The sequence below is a fragment of the Girardinichthys multiradiatus genome, chromosome 8, assembly GCF_021462225.1.
Source record: "Girardinichthys multiradiatus isolate DD_20200921_A chromosome 8, DD_fGirMul_XY1, whole genome shotgun sequence".
Classification (NCBI taxonomy): Eukaryota; Metazoa; Chordata; class Actinopteri; order Cyprinodontiformes; family Goodeidae; genus Girardinichthys; species Girardinichthys multiradiatus.
In genome coordinates, this window is record NC_061801.1 from 36,715,080 (window position 1) to 36,736,379 (window position 21,300).

General features: G+C 39.1%; 1 protein-coding gene across 12 annotated transcripts in view; it reads left to right on the forward strand.

Moving 5' to 3' along the window:
• The first annotated feature begins 9,909 nt into the window (after nt 1-9,909).
• Nucleotides 9,910-21,300, forward strand: part of grin1a (glutamate receptor, ionotropic, N-methyl D-aspartate 1a) — a 69,521-nt gene continuing 58,130 nt past the window's right edge. For 2 of the 12 annotated variants that reach the window (XM_047371924.1, XM_047371926.1), the window contains exons 1-3: nt 9,916-10,709; nt 19,017-19,151; nt 20,246-20,422. In XM_047371924.1, coding sequence (XP_047227880.1) covers nt 10,461-10,709; nt 19,017-19,151; nt 20,246-20,422 — 561 coding nt within the window. In that variant the 5' untranslated portion in view covers nt 9,916-10,460. Of the gene's footprint in view, nt 10,710-19,016; nt 19,152-20,245; nt 20,423-21,300 lie in introns of all 12 variants that reach the window. The other 10 variants (XM_047371931.1, XM_047371932.1, XM_047371923.1 and 7 more) reach the window with 9 other exon arrangements.

Below are 21,300 nucleotides of genomic sequence, written 5' to 3' on the forward strand. Positions count from 1 at the left end.
CATGCAACACATTTCGATTTTTATTTGTATGAAGGTTTTGCAAACCATGAGTAGTTTTTCCTATGGCCTCAGAGACAGGTCCTAGGTGGCAGCTCACAGCTTTTCTCTATATTCCCAGATCAAGTATCTTAAGTAAAATATCAGTTCCATCAAGTTTAAAATTCTCCAATGATCGCTGAGCATAAACAAGCTCTTTATACTATTGTCGCTCTCTTCAACCATTATATCAAGAGGTCCTTCTACTGATGTCATGATCTGTAGGACTTTTGAAGGTTGGTTTTTATGTTCTGCTTTATATGTTCTTTGATTTATTTCTGTCTTTTCTGCCGTTCTCCCTCAGTACTTCAGTTCATTGTGTCTCACAGCTGCTGCACATTCTGGTAATTACACTGATCTCTTCTTCGCTCCAGGAATCTTTGCCTCAGTGTTTATGCTCCCTCTTTTCAACCACTCCTCCGTGGATGGTCCTGTTGTTCCCCCATCATGGTTCCCTGTATGCCTCCTCCAGTGATCTTCATTTTTGTAAGTCTCTTTCTTATTTTATCAAACACCACTATAATTCTGCCTGCCTCCTTCCTTTATTTGGGTTCTCTGATTTAGCCACACAGCTGGATTATTTACTTTCCTTCCAGAATTTTGACTTTTTCTCATGTAATTTTCCATATTTACAACTAAGCTTGGCCATAAAAAACCTTTTCCTTATAATTCCCTCTTAATTTAATTGGGGGTCTCAGAAGTGGTACCACATAGCTGTAGCTAGCAGACTTTCTTCACTGTGACACGGAAAAATTATTAATATTATGAAACCCTGCAGCATCCCCTGGGGCTTTTCAGCTTTTTATAAGTAAAAGCTGGAATCTGGAAAAGATTTTCCATGTTCAGCTCAGCGTTAACATAGAGACAACCGGAAGAAGAGGCGGTGCCCACATCCATGATTTATGCAAGAACATCGCAATAACATGAGAAACACGCCAGAAAGGCAGGCATCCATCTGAAGACCTTATCATTTTTGTCAAAGCATTAGCAGAGTAGGGTCCGTGTTATGGGTGTCCAGCAAATACAGTCCAAAATTAACCTCTTTGCTTAACCTCACCTCTATATGTGTATGATGTGTTCGACTTTACCTCGTTCGCTTTCATTTGCTGTAAAGACCAACAGCAGAAGCTGAGGACAGGCAGTTTGCAGAGAAGCAAGCTGCTGTCATGTTGAGCGCTAAAGCATGTAGGCGTTGAAGTGCAACATGTTCTGACTGTTCTGTCCTTCACTTTACTCCCACTTTGAAGGCTTCAAACAAGGTTGATTTATCAGTCATTCACTCAGTCCTTCATTTTCATAAACAAAGGCAGTTTTTTTTAGGGGAGACGGAGAAAGGTTTAAAAATTGCCTGGGCTACTTTTCTTACAAATCCCTCATAAAGCATTGGAGATTATTTAAATACTCAAATTCTTTAGCAGCGATTTTAAAACCTTTAAGGAAATTTGTTAAATTATTTCACTTATATACCAGATTTTTTTAATGTAACTTGCCACAAAACTGTCTTAAATGTTGCACAGAAAATTTGGTTAACATTACAAAATTGGTTTACCCAATATTAGTACATCTTTTTTAACTATATTATTTAGTCTGATATTCACTCCATTTATTTTTCATTGAATATTCCACAGATATAAATTTTGTATGGACAAAATTAACTTATATGCATGCAAATGCTGTTCTGGTATGCTGCATTTGTAACTATTTTAAAAAAAAAAGCTGCTAAGACATAGCAATAGCAATATATAATGGTGGGCACAGCTAAGCAAAATGTTGCTAACCCATATTCCACAAACTAAAACAAATAGCTTCGCTAACGCTAAATAGATTTTTTTTTAAATAAGCGGACGCTAACGTTAACTGCTAATTGCTAACCGCAAAGAAGACTGTTACTCAGTCACATTTCCCTAACTCTGTGCGTGTTTTGTGGGGTATTGAACACCTGAGAGCCACAGCGCAGGTGTGCTGTGAGACTGGACTGCTAAAATAACCTCAGGGTGAAATTCCCCATTTTCTTTGTCTTCAACCTCACTGCTTGCTAGCTTGCCGCCAAAAGTTTTATAACTCTTTGTCTGCTCAGGAGTTGGGGGAGGTTTTATGACTGAGTATAACTGAGTTACAGTTGGAGCTGCGCCCCCACCCTCCACTCACCACCACACCCCTTTGTCATATTGTTATTTTTGCCATAACTGCTGGTTGATCCCACTGCTGTTTTGCTTTATTTTTGCTTAGTTAGATATTTTACCCCTTTTATGTAGAACTTTGCATGTTGAGTAGGTGAAGATTATTAAATCAGAAGAACGGATTGTATCAGGCTGTGATTTAATAAATATTCACATAGATGGTAACAGAAGGCGTTCTGTGTTTATTTTGTGCAAGAGTGATTCGTCAGTCAAGATAAGGTTAAAAGTTCCACACATTTCAGCAGAAACGGTCGATTAAACAGTGACATCTCCAGTAATAGTTATTAATTATTACTGAGTATTTAACAGTTGTAATTATCAAAGGCGTTGAGCCACAATTACAACACCAGAAGACGTCTCTGGTCTCGATTCATAAATGAGGATTTTGGTTAAGAAATTGATTTTATCAAATTATGATTTTTAATTGTAATTATTGATCAAGATTAATCAATCAATAACCATACTTCCAACATAGTTATCAAATTTAGTAAAATAATGTTTAGGGACTATTATTCACTACCTTGAAAACTAACAACCTTTCTGTTAAATATTCTGTAGCAGCAAGCATGTGTTCTTACCGGTTAGAGTTGAGCTAACAAAAGAAGCGGATAGCTTAGCACCAGAATCAACACATACCTTTTAAAATACCTCGGTTAATATAAGGGTTAAAATGCATAAGCGCGGACGGCGCGTTATGATCAATGTTCTGTGTTTAAAATCACCCTTGAAGTAAAGTTTGACTTAACTTTAAAAACACAAACACAGAACACAAACAGGGCACGTGTGCTGCAGATAGCCTGCAGCACACATGCCCAAAACCAAATTTCATAAAATGAAAAACGTTTAGATCATTTCAATCTAAATCTTTCTATTATTTTTCTGCTCTGCCCAAACACTTGACCTCATGAACTGTGGTGAGGAATGTTGTCCAAGCGACGATGAAGTTTGAAGAAGGTATTCAGAGTGAACACGGGTTAGCTTCCCGCTAACTACCAGCTGTGGATAAAAAACGGCTCGTTGTGTCCGCCAACCAGCTGTTCATTACCGTAAACATGGTGATGCAGGCCGTTGTCCTTCCTCCAGACTCGGCTTGTAGAAACAGCTTCTCTACTGGGGATTTCTCTGCGACACGGTTTCGGCAGGCCTCGGAGAGAAAGTAAGCAATGCTTATACCTTAATTTCCCCTCTTTATGAATGAAATCACCGGGTACACAAACAGTGCTTCACTCATACTTAACTTGTGCATATGATCGCATGATCTTATGACACTCTTGGATCCAGTTTGAAGAGTTTATGTCTGTTTGCCAGCAAAAGACATTAGTGCGCTTTGTCCCCCTCCTATCCCGATGAACACCGGTGTGGAAGAGGTCGGCTTGTTGGAGAGGGGGTACTCTTATTCAGACAGAGGCATCATGGGAAGTCTGCTGCTACCCCCCTTTCCTCAGTTGCTGGAAGTCAGTTAAATGCAATTTATTTTGAAAGTTCCGGAAAGGTCCGTACTGGAGTTTAATGTTGAAATCCATGGCTGGGTCCCAACAATGTGGTGTTATAGCCGGTAGTAGGAAGTACAATAGTTATAGTACAGTAAAGCACATAGTAGGGGGATTATACAAAATTATCCAAACAATACAAATCATACTGTATGAGCTAAAATTGTATCTCACTGGTTTAGCTCAAATAATACATATAGTATCAAAAATGGTATTAATTCATGTTATATCAATACAGAACAACTGTCTCAATGGAGGCGAATACATTTTTATATCATATTAGCATTTTATCATTTTTATATTGATTTATACATTATGATGTTGTAATATAATGTACCCAGCCCAATGACTGCTGGAGATAGGAACTGAAGGCACCACCCCCGTAACCCTGCAAGGGTAGGTGGGTAAAGACAGTGGATTGATATTCTAAAGCAAGGGGTGTCCAAACTTTTTGTCACATGGGCCAAAATTGCCAAGTCAAACTCATGGGTCCAAAAAATAACAAAAAAACTAAATTGCAAAAAATATATTGTTTTGCGGGCTGCACGGTGGCGCAGTTGGTAGCACTTTTGCCTTGCAACAAGAAGGTCCTGGGAATCAAACCTAGGACCTTCTTGCTGTAAGGGGTCTTTCTGCATGGAGTTTGCATGTTCTCCCCGTGCATGCGTGGGTTCTCACCGGATACTCCGGCTTCCTCCCACAGTCCAAAGACATGTCTGTTAGGTTAATTGGTCACTCTAAATTGCCCTTAGATGGTTTTGTTGTGTGTTGCCCTGCGATGGATTGGCGACCTGTCCAGGGTGTACCCTGCCTCTCGCCCATAGACTGCTGGAGATAGGCACCAGCTCCCCCGCGACCCACTATGAAATAAGCGGTAGAAAATGACTGACTGACTGATATTGTTTTGCATGTTTGCCTTATTAAAAGAAAAGCAGTTTACAAATTCTTTTGGGCTCCACTGAAAAAACTGAGAAGAAATAAGTCTATTTTCATCAATAAAAAAAGTATTTGGATAACTCTTTCTTAGAAAACAGTTGCCTTATTTGGCCAAGTTTAATAAATTAATTAAAAGCAGATTTTCCCTTAATTCGTGATAAAAAAGTTGCATCATTCTGGAATTGCAGTCAGGGGGCTGCAGAAAATGGCCGCACTTTGGACATCCCTGTTCTGATGTATACTGTATTGTTGTAGAAAAATTTGTTTTTACCAAGACAGAGAGCGATCATTGTCACTCAGAATCAGCTTTATTATAATCTTGAAAGAGAGAAGGATTTTTACAGCATTGGAGATGCGCTCAGTAGTGCTGCCAAATTGTTCTGCCTAGATGAAGCAAAGGTTCTCCTTATAAGCTAGAACAGTTTTCAAGGTAACTCTCATGAGACCCAGAGAGACAAGGTGAAACCTGTTGTCGTAGACATGTTGACAAATGGAAATGGAACCTTACATAGTGTGGCATACATTTTATCTCATACAAGTGAATAGAAGAAGGTTGAAAAACCCTCTCTGTAAGACTGAACAGAACCATTTGTCCTAACCCTGGAAGCAGAAGAGAATAACACAGAAGGGTTTGAATACTTTTATGAGATCCTGCAGAGTATTTAGTACAAAAGAAAGCAAGGCACCAAAATGTACAGTATCTTCCCATTTCATATTGTATCTCATCATGTTGTTTTGCAGACCTCAATAGAACCCATAGTTGTGACTATCTATGATTTTGGGACCCAAAATGTGGGTAACATCCACACAAACAAACACACACACACACACACACACACACACACACACACACACACACACACACAAGCATCACACATGCCCTGAGATTCTCCCCTCCCCTTGCTCTGTAGAGGGTTGTGCGTGGGCAGACTGTGTATTACTTCTGCATGCACAGAAGCTCAAAGAGTGTCTGTGTGTGCATCTTTCCACAATATGTGTGTATACTTCAAAGCTTACACTGGTCTGTGTGCATGGCTGGCTCTATTTATTTTTGTGTTTTATCCTCAAAGAACCGGAGAGTTCTTGTCTGACTCTGCTCTGAGTTGTTTCTGCAGCTAACAGGCCAGCTTCTTGCACAAAACCCGGGGAGTGGATTGGTCCAGCTTTATTGATGTGTGAGAAGTGGATGACTGGGCTGAAGGAGCGGTGAAGGAGGACTCATCTAGTGAGCAGCCTTCATGCTGCCGGGACCAAACTAGTTGTGACAGTCACGCTCAGGCTCAGAGGGTAATCATTTGGAACTTTGTTTAACATTAAAACTTATTTTTTCTGTTATTTTTAGGAGTTTGACATGAAAGAGAGACCTTGCTTCCTCTGTCTGAGTTATTTTTTAAAGATACTTTTACTCCAGGGTAATTGTTTATTCACTTTAATGAGGAAAATCATCTTTGAAAATAAATCCTACCAGATGGGGCCCCATGGGGACAATGTGGACTGAAATCCAGGACTCATCCTTGCTTTATAATTTATTCAAATGCTCTGTTCCTAAAAAGGACAGCACAAAAGTTTTTCCTCTTTGAAACTACATTTTCAGTCAGTTTCTTTCAGAAATGACGTTTTCTTCTGCATCTAATATTAACTACTTTTGCTTTGTTTTATTTTTACTGTCCAGTAACAACTTAGATGGCCATATTTGGGAGTTCTTTGGCTTTCAGTCTATATTTTAATGGAAAAATACAGACACAAAGGTCTTACAAGAAGTATTGGCTCCCTTACACAATTCTTCTTCTGTTTTTGCTTTTTTATCACACTTAAATGCGTCAAATCATCAATCTAATTTTAATATTAGACATGGATGCCCTGAGTAAATAAAGAAGTGTGACTTTCAAATGATTTTATTTGTTAATCTCAAAGAAACCTGTTGTGCCTTCCTTGCCAACAAACGTTTGTGGTAATTGATATGAGCTATAATGTCTTCCTACTAGTTTACATCTACATAGCACTAGTTATACATTTGCCCAAACTATTCAGTATTTTGCTGGAGTAGTTCAAAAGACACCATAACTAATAACATTTTTGTAAATTATTGGTACTGTTGTGTAACTAGTTGGAGAAAAAGTCCTACTAGTAAGCCAAAGTGCTCTTCTGACACACTAGTTTACAACTTTGCCTAACTAGTTGAAAACTGTCATACTAGTTAACTAGTGACACTCGTGGCCTTTATTTTGTAAGCTGACTGACAGGAAATGGAGGGGTGCATGCTTTACCCCTGCACCACTACCGCACCCCTAAAATGAGCACTAGTTAGTAGCTAGTCTTACCAGTTCACTATTGCAGCTAAAAATATCAACTACTTAACTGATGTTCCTAAAACCCCTGACTGTTAACTAGCACAGCTCAAAAAATGTCCAATAGTTTATATTACATTGAGCCTACATGTGAACTAGTAAAATGAGCACTAATTCACAAGGTGAAGTTGTTTTGGTCTTGCTAGTGAACTAGTACATAAACAAAACATCAACTAGTTAACTAGTTCACATTTTAGGGTCCACTAGTCAACTAGCTATGACTTTAAGCCATATTAACCAACAACTGCATTTAAAGGTTTAAAAATCACTAATAAAGGCATAACTAATTTTGCCTAGTTGTCAACTAGTGTGTCAAAAGGTCAGCTAGTTGGCAAGAAAACTCATTAGTAATTGTATTTTTTAAAACTAGTGCAAGTAAATATTGAACCATGGTGGGTCAAGCAACGGTGCAGATGCAAACTAGTGAACATACATGTTTGCTGATTTCAAGGATATTGAATAAATACAAATAGGGCTTGCCATACTCTTCCCAATTTCGGCAGAGTCACAGCTGCCCAATGAAGGACAAACGAGCAGAACTGTTCATAAACTGTCTGTTGCTGTAGCTACAAATTATTATTCTAAGAGTGGTGTTGGTGAAAATCATTTGTCTTTACAAGTTGGATTGTGACCTCATAAGAAGGTCCAGTCTATATTTCAACCTTCTATGTAGAAACACAAACCAACAATGGGCAGCTAAGCTTCTATAACTTCCTGCAGTAGCTAGCTGTGCTGCAGAGCTACTGCTAGCTTGTAAAATAAAACAGGATAAACCTGAAAAATGCTTTCTCTTTTCATTATTTCTGTTCTTTTGATTATTATCATAAACTGACAGGCTGGACAAAGGGATCATTTATCCAGGAAGCAACCAAGAGCTCCATGCTAACTCTGGAGGAGCTGCAGGGACCACAGCTCATCTGGAAAAATCTGTTAATGGGACAACTAAGAATGGCAAGAAGAAAGTCTTAAGAAGTCCCCTTTATTGTTTGTCACAAGCCAGAGCTGAAGATGGATGACGGCTTGTTAGACTCTAAAAGAGGTGATATTGAGGTGGAGATTTATCTTCCAGTACCCTAAACACACAGCCAGAGCTGCAATGAAGTGATCAAAGCATGTTTATGTGTTGGAATGGTCCAGTCAGGTCCAGACCTAAATCCAACCGAGAATCTGTGGCACAACTTCAAATTTATGTGCACCGGCGCTCTCCGTCCACGTTATCTGAGCTTGAACTCTTTTCCAAAAAAGAAACGAATCAGCTTCTAGATGTTCAAAGCTGGTAGAGATATACCACAGAAGACCAACTAATTACAGACTAATTACAGTGGAAGGTGGTCTCGACTCAGTGGCTGAATATAAATGAACAACCCACTTTTAAGATTTGTATTAGTAAAAACAAAAAATCACAAATCTTTACAGCTTTGTTTTGGTCTATCACAAAAATCAATGTAAAAAGATTAGAAGTTTTTTGCTGCAAGATGACATGGAAAAACAAAACAAAAAAACAAGGGTGTGAATACTTTTGGAAGCAACTGTTCTTTCCTCCTTTAATTTTTGGTTTTAACGGCGGTTTTGTTGCTGAACCCCATTTCACTGATTCCTGCTGGGATGAATTAACTCCTTGTATGCTCTTATTATTTCCATACTGTAGAGAGCTCCACCGAGGACACGCTTGTTGTAAAAGCTTGTTTCCAAGGCAACCAGGAGGCTGATTTGGTTCATATCTGCTGCAGGGATGATCCCAGCAGTAGCTTCAACAAAAGGAGGCAGATAATAGACTGTCGACGATACTCAGCACCTACACTGTTTATTGATTTTATTTTAGTTTACTTTATCTCAGAAGATGTGACTGAATGCTTTGGGAGAGAAGAAAGACAAAAAATGCTGACGTTTTGTGTGATTAAGGAGGTTTGGTCCATTTCACACATAGAAATGAGATTTTTTTTCCAGGAGTAAATAATGACTCAAATTAAACTTTATCAGCTTTAATCTTTCTGCTCTTTGTCCAAACTTTAAATCGAAAGCAGTAGTATTAAAAGAATAATATTTTTATGATGAAAACGATTTAACTGTCATGTGTGATTGGAGGTTTTCTGTATCTTTTGTTTATTTATATTTGAATTTATTTTATTGTTTGCATTTTGTTTTTCAGTTTTTTTATCTTTACTTTTATCTTTATTATTATTAACTTTATATTTTTCCCATGCACTGCATTATTGAGGGCCAAAAGTGCCACAATTCAATACATAGACGAGTTGAAATGACATAAATATTTATGTGTAACAATTTAAAGAAACTGAAAATAAATATTTAACTAATTGGTAGATAATTAATTCAAATTTGTTTAAATTATGTTAAAAGAAAAAAAAACGTATTTCATTTAATAATTTAATTGTTCTTTATTGCAGTTTATTATGAATTTTGTTTTCTGTACAACCTAATGATCAAAATCAGTGGGCGGGGCTAATACTGCTTAAGACAATGTGATTGGTCAGCTTTCCAGACTATAAAATGATTTTTTATTTATTGATTTTTCAGTGTTTAAATATGTGCTAGTGTTTTTATTGAGTTATTGGCACATATCAAAGTTGACATTGACAACCATTATACATTTTTAATTAATAAATCCAACATTTACTTATCATGTAATAATATGCTTATAATCGATTATAATTTAATTTATCATTTAAGAAATTATTTATTAGATTTTGGCACTTTTGGCCCTCTACACACCACAATGTGCCTGTGGTCATTTTTATGACCACTTGCTCTTTTCCCACTGGGCCTTTTTATTAACCACGCATAACACTGAGTAGCCAGAATACTTAAAGCATCAAAAGAGCGGAAACTACAACAAAGACTCCAGATTCTTGTCTGATTTTATTTCCCAGAATGCAATAATGCAGCATTTTCCCTGCATTTTGTGATTTTTGTCTCTAGCGTCGTGTTTCGAGCAAAACGTCTATGTTTTATATCAGCAGAATAGCTGCAGAAGCTGCTCGCCAACGCGCACCACCGTCGGAGTAAATGAAGCAGATTCTGCGGGAGCGCGCAGCAGCCCATCATCGCGGCGCGCATGCACAGCTGTTAGCACCAAGGACAGCACCCGCTCAACCCAAGACGCAGTTCGGGAGATCCGACTGGACGGAGGAACACAGCGGCAAGGAGAGTCGCCAATTGGAAGCTGGAGCGATGATTTAGTTCGTTTTTTGCTCTTTCTTTAAAGAGGCAGGAGGTGAAGGATGCAGTTTGGAGATTGACAGTCTGCTCCTGATACGATCATGCACATTCCTCCGCATTGCACATAACCAGCTTTTCTCTCCAGCCTTCCTCTTTCCTTTTTCGGGGCTTCCCCTCCCCTCGCTCTCGTCGCCCACCTGGATTGTGCCCGCCTTCTTCAGTCCGAGCCGAGCCGAGCCGCCACCGCGGAGAAAAGGGACCGGGCTGTGCTGTGCGGTTTGGCGCTCCACGCGATGCGTCTGTTTCTACTGGCGGTGCTCCTCTCGTGCTCCTGCGCACGGGCGGGCTGTGAGCCGAAGATCGTGAACATCGGGGCCGTCCTGAGCCAGAAGAGGTACGAGCAGGTCTTCAAGGATGCCGTGAACCAGGCCAACCTGGTCTATGGCCGGGATAAGTTCAAGCTGAACGCCATCTCCGTAACGCACAAGGCCAACGCCATCCAGATGGCTCTGTCGGTGTGCGAGGACCTCATCTCCAGCCAGGTAGGGCATCACTCACAGCTGCCTCATTCAGGTTCAATGTACTGCATGGGATCAGGATGTTCTGGTGGTGAATTACTGGTGCGTCTCAGTCAGCGGCGGTTCCTGGATTAATGACACTCAGGGAGCCCCTCTTTCTGCTCCCCAGAATGTGATTTAACATTTCACTTGGAAACTAGTTTGACAAATGTAGAAATGGGATTTGACGAATTTGTGAGCAACGCAGGAGAATTCCTTCATTATAGGTTATAGCTTGGTTATAATTCTGTTTTCCCGAAATTAATCAGTATTGTATGCATCGGAAACTCTGTTTTAGATTTTCAATCGATTTCAGTCCACACTCTTTAAAGAAAAGCAGTGAAATAGCCTTTATTTTAGCACTTATTGGAAACTTGAACCAACAGCAGCATCATTAGCCAGCTGCAGGGTACTGCCATGCTGTATTTTCTTTTACTGTGCAAAACATACAAAAATCCTTTGACTGACTGGGCTTAATAATTAGTTTGAGGTGCAACCAATACGTTTTTTGGAGCCACATCACCCAGGTCCAAAAACCGCTACTGGTCTCAGTAAATCAAAGTTAATGAATTTCTATAGCTCAATTCAAAGAGTGAAACTACAGAGAGAAATAACATGCATTCCACACCTTTATTTCTGTTGATTGTGATGATTACGTCTTAGATCTAATAAAAACTCAAACATTTATCATTTTAATATTACGTAAGAGCAACAAAAATGTCGAAAAATGTTTAAAACTTTGAAAACTGCTGACTTGACAGTTGTCCAGCAAACGTATCCTCACCTTCCACAAGGAGCCACAAAATTTCATTGCTAAACAAGAAGGCAGTTTGGAGTTCTGTATCCAATTATATTAATGGGAAGTTAAGTGGAAGGAAAAACTCAACAACCACCTCACACACACTCATAGCAATGTCCTCTTTTCAGATGAAAATAAATTTTGCAGAAATAGAGACTCCAGAGTCTGAAGTAAGAGAAGACTGGCACTTATGCTAGAAGTGTGTTTGTGAAGATTCTCTGTCATCCAGGACATGGCAAATCCAAATTAGGTTAACAAACAAACCAGCTGGACTTCAATTCTTGTCATTGAAGACGTTTTGCTCCTAATCCGAAGGGCTTTCTAAGTTCGAAGCCAGTGTGGGAGAAGTACCAAGCTGTTTGGGATGTGCCGTTCTGCACATCCAAATTCACATTCAGATTGGACTCCTCTAACAAAAGCGTGTCCTTAGTGCTGTTGTTGGCCTGATTACTGAGAGATGTTTTGGACACATGCAAGAAGGTGTTAATTGGTTTGTAACTGACTGGGTATCGGACTTAATGCTGAACTGTAAGTAAGATGCTTGAAGTCCAGTGTGAAGTTTCCACAGTCAGAGATGATTTGGGGCACCGTGTCATCTGCTGGTGTTGGTCCACTGTGTTTTCTGAGGTCCACAGCCAATGCAGTAATCATGCAAAATGAGCCCTGATCAAGTTCTGAGTGTATATGCTGTAATGTATATGGACATATTTTTCAGCAGGCTCACATTTTCTTTGGTAAAAATTATTTTTATTGGTCTTGTGTTATTTTCTAATGTTCTAAAAACCGAATGTGGGGTTTTCATTATATGTCAGCTGTAAACAGCAAAATTAACGGGAACAAACACTTTGTTTGTAATAATTATTTATGTTTTACAAGTTTCATTTTTAAATTAAATAACTAAAATACATTAAATTCAAAATAAATACATTAACTGAGAAAACAGGTACATCTGCATTTAAAAACGACATTTCCTTCCATATCCAATATGACAAACTCCCCATAGATCTTTCCGTCCAGGCTTTCAAAAATAGCCTTTGGTTTGAGGCGGATTCAGATGATAGGACAGCTCCACATTTCCGGGCACACAGCTGCAGATCTACTGAACTGCACAGGAGCAGGTCAGGGGTGAAAATCTGCAGAACTTCATCCAACAAGCACGCTGCATTGAAAAAAGAGGCTGCAGCTGCTCGCTGTGAATAGTTCAAGGAAAACTGGTTTAAAAATGTAAGAAAACATCTTTTCAGGGGTGATTTCTTCTGTTACTTCTGCACTACTGCATGGAATTCAAAGGTATATTTCAACCTTTCCACTTTTTATCACACTGCAGCCACACACTTTAATGTTCTTTAACTGGAACACGATGTGGCATATATTTATGAGGTAAAGGGAGATTAAGACGATATTTTTTTTTACAAATAAACCTTTGAAGAGTTGCAAGCTTTGGAGTCAGCAACGTTTACTCTGATATCCCTAGGGCAAGTTAAAGCACGGTTGAAGTTGTAAAGTGATATCCAAGCATTAAACATCTCACAAAAAGAATGGGACAACAGCAAACCCACCAAGATATGGTCGCCCATATAAACTGACAGGCCAGGCAAGGACAGCATTAATCAGAGAAGCAGCCAAGAGGTCCTTGGTAACTCTGGAGGAGCTGTAGAAATCTACAGCTGAGATGGGAGATCTTTCAACAGGACAACCATAAATTATACACTCCCCAAAACAGGTATTTATGGAAGAATTTGCCTGTTTGCAGTTTGATACAAGCCAAGTAGGAGACACAGCGAACAGGTGGAGGAAGCTTCCCTGGTCAGATGAGACCAAAATTAAGGTTTTTTTCCTGTCTTCAAAATGCAATAAATTAACACAACACATCACAGTGAAACACCATCCCTATGGTGAAACATGGTGATAGCAGTACCATGCTGTGGGGATGTTTTTCTTCACCAAAGATAGAGAAGCTGGTCAGAGATGAATGGAACTAAATGCAGGACAATCTTCTGGAGGCTGGAAAAGACTTGAAAATGGGGTGGATGATCACCTTCCAGCAGGAACACAACCTGAAATATATGGTCAGAGCTAGAATTGTTTAGATCGAAGCCTATTTGTGTTAGAAAGGTCCAGTCAAGGGCGTGGCACTGATGGTGTAGGGGTTAAGTGCATGACCATATATAGAGGCTACAGACCATATATAGAGGCTACATCCAGCGACATTTGCTGAATGTCTCCTCCTTTCTCTACCCCTCTTTCCTGTCTGCCTACTGTCAAAAAATAATAAAAAATAAAGGCCACTAGTGCTGAAAAAATATCAATAAAAAAGAAAGGCCCAGTCAAAGTCCAGACCTAAATCCAAATGACAATCTGACCTTCAGTCCAAGCTGGTAGAGACATTCCCCAAAAGAACTGCAGCTGTAATTCCAGTTAAAGATGCTCCCAGTATTGCCTCAGGAAGGTGAGGAAAAAGACTGCATCCTTATATGCATTTCAAGAGTTTATTTCTGTTACCTATGCCATGCTATTTCCTATGGTTACCAAAAAATAAAAAAAATTAAGTTTCTCTTAAGAGGCCAATAAAAAATGCGATGTTTTAGTCTTGTCAGGTTTTATTTAAAAAGGGGACACTGTACATTATTAAACATATAAGCTAGCCACAAGTATTGAACCCGAGTTAGCCAGCAGGCTAGTTTTCATCATTAGTCCCTGTGCCTGATGTAAATATGCATCCAGCATAAAAATCCAACAGTAACAACAACAATGTTAACAAGGTATGCATTATACCTGAACAAATACAACAAGTACGTGGTTAATTAAGAAAAAGAGAGAATCCGTGTCATGTAAAAAATAACTAATTCTGATTCTGAAAGGCATGTCTTTACATTGAAGGCAAGATAAGATGAAGTCTGTCTGACAGATTGTGGGGAAGAATTTCACTAATGTGATGCTTTCAAAGATGAAAGGAACCCAAACTGTTCACAGCTGATTTAGGATGAAATCTGACAGAGGAGGAGGAACAAGGTCATGCAGAATCTTATAGATTAGGCAAACACTCCTATACATTATCAAATTTTAATAATTACATACGGGGAAATGTCTTTAAAATATGAAAGTGATGAAAAAAAAATATTCTTATCTAAACATTTAAGAGATTACTTTGAAAGAGATTCCAAAGGTTTTAAAGCTGCAGAGTTTGTGTTAGACCAGCTTATCAAGTAACAACTAATGTGAAAGAGAAAGGTTTTGATACCCAACTCGAAACTTGAATTTTAGGGCAGTTTTCACAAAAGCTACTCACTATAGAAGCTGATTGTTCGCTGACTGCTGTCTCCAAGCAAATTAATGGAAAGTTTAGTGGAAGGAAAAACTGTGGTCGAGTCACAGAGATAACTAAATATACAACCAGAGCTATTAGATAAAACATAAAAGGGTGTTATGGTTATGTTGTGGCAATTGTCCAGCAGTGAAAGGAGGGTACACAACAAAGTAATTCTTAAGGAAACTGATTGTTCACTGACTGCTGTCTACAAGCATATTAATGGAAAGTTTAGTGGAAGAAAAAAACTGTCGTCGGATAATTAAGCATACAACCAAACCTTAAAATAGTTAAAATGAAATCATTTTCACATGTTAGAATGGCCTAGTTAAAGTCCAGACCTTAATCCATTTGAGAATCTGTGGTAGAACCTGAAAAGACCTGAAAATTGGTGGAAACAAGCACTCTCCACTCAGTCTGACTTGTACAAGTACTGACAGATGAATATAAATGCGTGCCACACCAACTTTTATTTTTAAAAACGTTTCTGAAAACCAAGTATCCTTTTCCTTCCTCCTAACAATTGTACACTAAGATGAGTCGATACATCACATCAAATTGAAAAAAAAAATACATTGAAGTCTCAGGTTGTAACAAGATAAAATGAGAAATGGTTTTGAAAGGTATAAATATTTCTGCATGGCCTGGTGATTTCTAGTGCATTTATGTATTGCATGATGTGCGAGTTGCAGCAACTGTCGTCAGACGCTTTAAAGAAGCACCAACGATATGTCACATCGAGCCGAGGCGTGAATCTCTTTCACTCCTTTCTTTCCCACACACATAATTAGAAAGAACACCCACAGGTTCAGTGGTGCTTTCATATCCTCTAGTTGGTTTATTGCCGCTAACTGATGCAGGCTTGTAGAATAACACTGTCCCATCTGATCACGAACACCACATGTTAACCCAAAACACCCAACAGCAGCTCTCTCACAAACACTCCTGATGTGCAAATGAGAACAAAGCCCATCTAAACTGGGCAGAAAGTCTATGGGGAGTTTAATCAGATGAGATTAGCTTGCAGGCGATGAGGACACAGTGGCAGATGGAGGAGAAGAGCTGCCTGTGAGCATTCCTTGGAAGAAGGACCTCGTTTTTGACCCAACCATACGGGCTGCTCCCATCCAATAATCCGTACCGGCACATCTCTGCCAACCTTCTCCCCCTTCCCTCCCTGTCTCCGAGGCATCTCATCCTCTTCTTGCTCTCATTTTTAAACCCGGACACCCACAATGATGAACAAAAGACTTTCTCCTGCATGACTAATATCCTTCCAGACATTTGCAGTTCAAATATGTTATTTTTAACCTTTTATGCAACATCTTAGAGCAGTTTTGACCTTAAAAACAGAAGACAAACATGATTTAAATGAGTTTAATTTATCTTCAGGTATAAAAACAGCAGTTTTAGTCATGCCTAACGTGGGTCAGGGCACAGGTCCTAAAGGATGTAAAGGTCCTAAATTTCTTATGGCAAGCAGTTTCTGCAAAATTGAAACAGTCTGGTATTTGTTGTCAATCATATAACATTTCATGCAGAACAAAACTAATGCAAAAATTAGGTCAAAATCAAAGTAAAAGTCAAATATTATGTGATGACATTTACTTAAAGCTGGCTGCAGTAAAGTAGGAAACTGAACTTTTTCATTACTATGAAAACAGTCAATCAAAGTACCACAAATTTGGTCCAGCAAATGACTTAGGTTACGAGATATCCTCGAAGGAAGGTTGATTTTATATCCAGTGAACCATTTATTTGTAGATTGGGCAAAATGTTCTGCATCATTAACATGCTGAAAGACGCAATGATGACCTGATTGTAGTTTTCAGACAGGATCCAGATTTCTGATCAAAATTTTCTGTTATTTAAGTAGCCATGATGGCATGGAAGAAAAACACACCCAAAGCATCACAGGACCTCAGCCGTACCTAATAGAAGAATCCCACTTGGAGTGTTTGTTGCTAAAAAGCCCAACGTTAGTCTCACCTGATCCAAACACATGGTTCCAGGTAGGGTCTCAGTGGAGTTTAATAAGCTCAATTTATTTACATTCAAGATGGTAGGAAAAAAATTATTTTCCTCAGCATGACTGCTCTCTCGTGTTTCCCATTTTAAAGTGGCTCTATCTATCTATCTATCTATCTATCTATCTATCTATCTATCTATCTATCTATCTATCTATCTATCTATCTATCTATCTATCTATCTATCTATCTATCTATCTATCTATCTATCTATCTATCTATCTATCTATCTATCTATCTATCTATCTATCTATCTATCTATCTATCTATCTATCTATCTATCTATCTATCTATCTATCTATCTATCTATCTATCTATCTATCTATCTATCTATCTATCTATCTATCTATCTATCTATCTATCTATCTATCTATCTATCTATCTATCTATCTATCTATCTATCTATCTATCTGTCTATCTGTCTATCTGTCTATCTGTCCATATCATGGAATGATAAATTCATGATGTCACAACACATCATGAGGAAATATTTAAAAATCATAATTTAATAGTTAAATAAACTGCCTGGACTGCCTTTAGCTTTGATTACGGCACACATTCGCTGTGGCATTGTTTCGATGAGCTTCTGCAATGTCATAAGATTTATTTCCACCCAGTGTTGCATTAATTTTTCACCAAGATCTTGCATTGATGATGGTAGAGTCAAAGCCATCTCCAGCACATCCCAAAGATTCTCAATGGGGTTAAGGTCTGGACTCTGTGGTGGCCAAGCCATGTGTGAGAATGATGTCTCATGCTCCCTGAACCACTCTGTCACAATTCAAGTCTGACGAATCCTGGCATTGTCATCTTGGAACATGCCCGTGCCATCAGGGAAGAAAATCCATTGATGGAATAACCTGGTCATTCAATATATTCAGGTAGTCAGCTGACCCTTTCTTTGAACACATACTGTTGCTGAACCCAGACCTGACCACCTGCAGCAACCCCAGATCATAGCACTGCCCCCACAGGCTTGTACAGTAGGCACTAGGCATGATAGGAGCATCACTCCACCTGCCTCTCTTCTTACCCTGATGCACCCATCACTCTGGAACAGGGTAAATCTGGACTCACACCATATGACCTTCTTCTGTTGCTCCAGAGTCCAATCTTTATGCTCCTTAGCAAACTGAAGCCTTTTTTTCCAGTTAGTCTCACTGATTAGTGGTTTTCTTAAGGCTGCACAGCTGTTATGTCCCAATCCCTTGAGTTCCCTTCACATTGTGCGTGTGGAAATGCTCTTACTTTCACAATTAAACATAGCCCAGAGTTCTACTGTTGCTTTTCTTCTATTTGATTTCACCAAACGTTTAAGTGATCGCCGATCACGATCATTCAGGATTTTTTTCCGGCCACATTTCTTCCTCAAAGATGATGGGTCCCCACTATCCTTCCAGTGCTTAATAATGCGTTGGACAGTTATTAACCCAATTTTGGTAGTTTCTGCAACCTCCTTTAGATGTTTTCTCTGCTTGATGCAGGCCAATGATTTGACCCTACTGAAACAGACTGACATCTTTTCTACGACCACGGGATGTGTCTTTCTACATGGCTGTTTAAGAAATGAGAAGCAACTCATTGCACCAGTTGGGGTTAAATAATTTGTTGCCAGCTGAAACATAATCGCCCATGCATTAATTATCCAATGGGAGACTCATAACTATTTGCTTAGTTAACTCCAGGTGGCAATTTTTTTTTTTTTTTGGCCAGGCAGTATATATATGATTTTATAAAAGGATACATCTTTTTTAATTAGTCACATATTTAATTCAGTGTACCTTTAGGGAATCATTTTTGGATTTGTTTCCTAATTTAAATAATTAATGATAGATTTAAATATTAATTGAATAATTGAATAATGTTGTTATTTATGGCACTTTTGGACCTCCATATCTTTGCTGGTTGAAAAAGTTGATACTGCAAAATACAAAATACTGCATAAATCGACTTTTATTATTTGAATAGATGTTAAAAAGAAAGAAAGAAATTTCAATGCTGGACGCACATAAAAATAAATGTGGGAGCTCTATCTGGTGTGTGGATCTACTTGCTGGTAAAAGAGGAAAGAAATAAAGAAATATTAGTGTTGTTGTCATTTAGTCCTGGCTGTCAGAATGACAGAGCGTTCCTCCTCCTCCTCCTTCTTGTCTCTGCAGGTCTACGCCATCCTGGTGAGTCACCCTCCTCAGTCCAGTGACCACCTCACTCCGACGCCCGTCTCCTACACCGCGGGCTTCTACCGCATCCCGGTGGTGGGGCTCACCACGCGCATGTCCATCTATTCCGACAAGGTGAGTGATGGATGAGAGGAATGGAAGCAGAGAGCTGGATGGAGAGTCAACACAGAGTGATGAATTAAGAAGCTCCCGGGGGCGTTTTCAAGAGCTTCCTAGATTAAATGTCTCATCAGTGTCCATTACGGGAGCTGTGATTAAATGGCTTTGCAAATAAAAGTTGAAAGACTGCCATTAATATTGACCCTGATAAAAAATGTTATGTTGCACAAAGCACAGTAATGAACTCTCAAATGCAATCAGATAAGTAAACAGAAAAGTCAGGCACATAAAACATTTAAAGGAGGCCTTGGAAGTTCTTCACATACACATTGGAGGAAGTATTTCACAACTCCAATGGAGTTAGTCACAGGATTACCAGCAAGAAACATTTAAAGAGATCATAAGTTCTCCTCAGCAATGTTCAGTTTTATTTAAATCACTCTAAAGAGTTTTAATAATGTGGAAAAACCCATCCTGTAAACAGAAAAAACTACAGACAATTGAGTAAATATATCATATATATGTAATCTTAAATGTTAGCATTGCATACCACAGCCTGTCCTTTTTCAAAGCGTACAGGTTACCTTACAGAGCTTACCACCAGAAACCGCAGGGGACTCTCTGTAACTGGTACTGGATATTTGGAGACAGAGCTGTAATAACAAGTCGCACATTTTTAACATGGTTGTACATTTTGTAAAAGTAACCTGAACATTTCAGACAGTAATCTGAAAATTCTGTGAAAGCAACCTCCAAGTTCCAGAAAAGTATTGTGTAAAATCAGTTACAGGAACATGTAAGTTCCAGAAAACTGTAAAATGCTTGAAATAGGATGAAAGAGCCATTAAAGAGTCTGGAAGTTACAGAAAGGTAGCTCCAGTAAAGTATCCTCTAGGTTCCCATTCATGCTTTTTGCTTTGTAAATGAGGCACTAAGACCGAATAGCACCTGGATTTAAGGTTGTGCTCATCCAGATGTACCAAAACAGGCGGCCTACCTTTACTACCTATTAATATCTATTTAGTTTGATGTTTGTGTCACATCTTCTTTGGTTTAACTAGAAAATATTACCTTTTTCATTGCTTTGAACCCTGCTTGTTTCTCCTCAGAGTATCCACCTGTCCTTCCTGCGGACAGTCCCTCCCTACTCCCACCAAGCACACGTTTGGTTCGATCTGATGCGCGAGTTCAACTGGAACCACATCATCCTGATTGTCAGCGACGACCACGAGGGCCGGGCTGCTCAAAAGAGGCTCGAGACTCTCTTGGAGGAGAGGGAAACGAAGGTGAGACGCCGGGGCTCTCTGGCCTTCCCTGATCTCCTACCTCCCCCTTTAAGGAGTGTGTGAGCTTGAGAGTGTGTTTCGGAGATCTTCTGTGTACCTAGCTGTTTCCCTTTCTGTTGTCTGAGCACATCTCTTTCTCACCATTGTGTAAACATTGGCTAACATTCCCAGAGACATCAACAGCGTCTAATGTGGTCTAATCTGACAAAAGTTTGTATGTTTATTTGCTCATCTTCACGTTGCTTTTCGCCATAGTCCAAATTATCTTGTGTCTATCCACACTGGGAGCCAAATAGTGGACTTTAATATGGGGCTCTGCAAACCATCACAGACAAAATGGTTTAAATGAGGTGAAAGTCAGGTGTCGCAAACATTTGAAGGGTTTATTGTTATTGTAATTTGCTTCTGCACAGTGAGTTACAATCGTATTTACACCCTTCAACATTTGCATAATTTGTCACGTTACAACAATAAATTTAATCGTATTTATATTTTATGTGAAAATATAATAAGGTCAAAAGTAAAACATTTTGGCTTTACTTGCTAAACATTATGCAAGGAAGACAAAAAACATTGCACATCACCCTGAACACACTATCCCAACAGAGAAACGTGGTGGTGACAGCATCATGCTGTGGGAAGGATTGACTACAGAATCGACAGGGAAGCTGTTCAGAGTTGATGGAAGGATGGATGGAGCCAGTTGCAGGGAAATCTTACTCAAAAAGCTGTTAGAGGCTGCGAAAGACTGGAGATTGAGGTGAAGGTTCACCTTCCAGTAGTAAACCACCAGAAACACACAGACAGCGCTACAGTGGAAGGGTTTAGATCAGAAGTGTACAGATTTTTCTGTGATATGGGCCAATATAGAAAGTTAA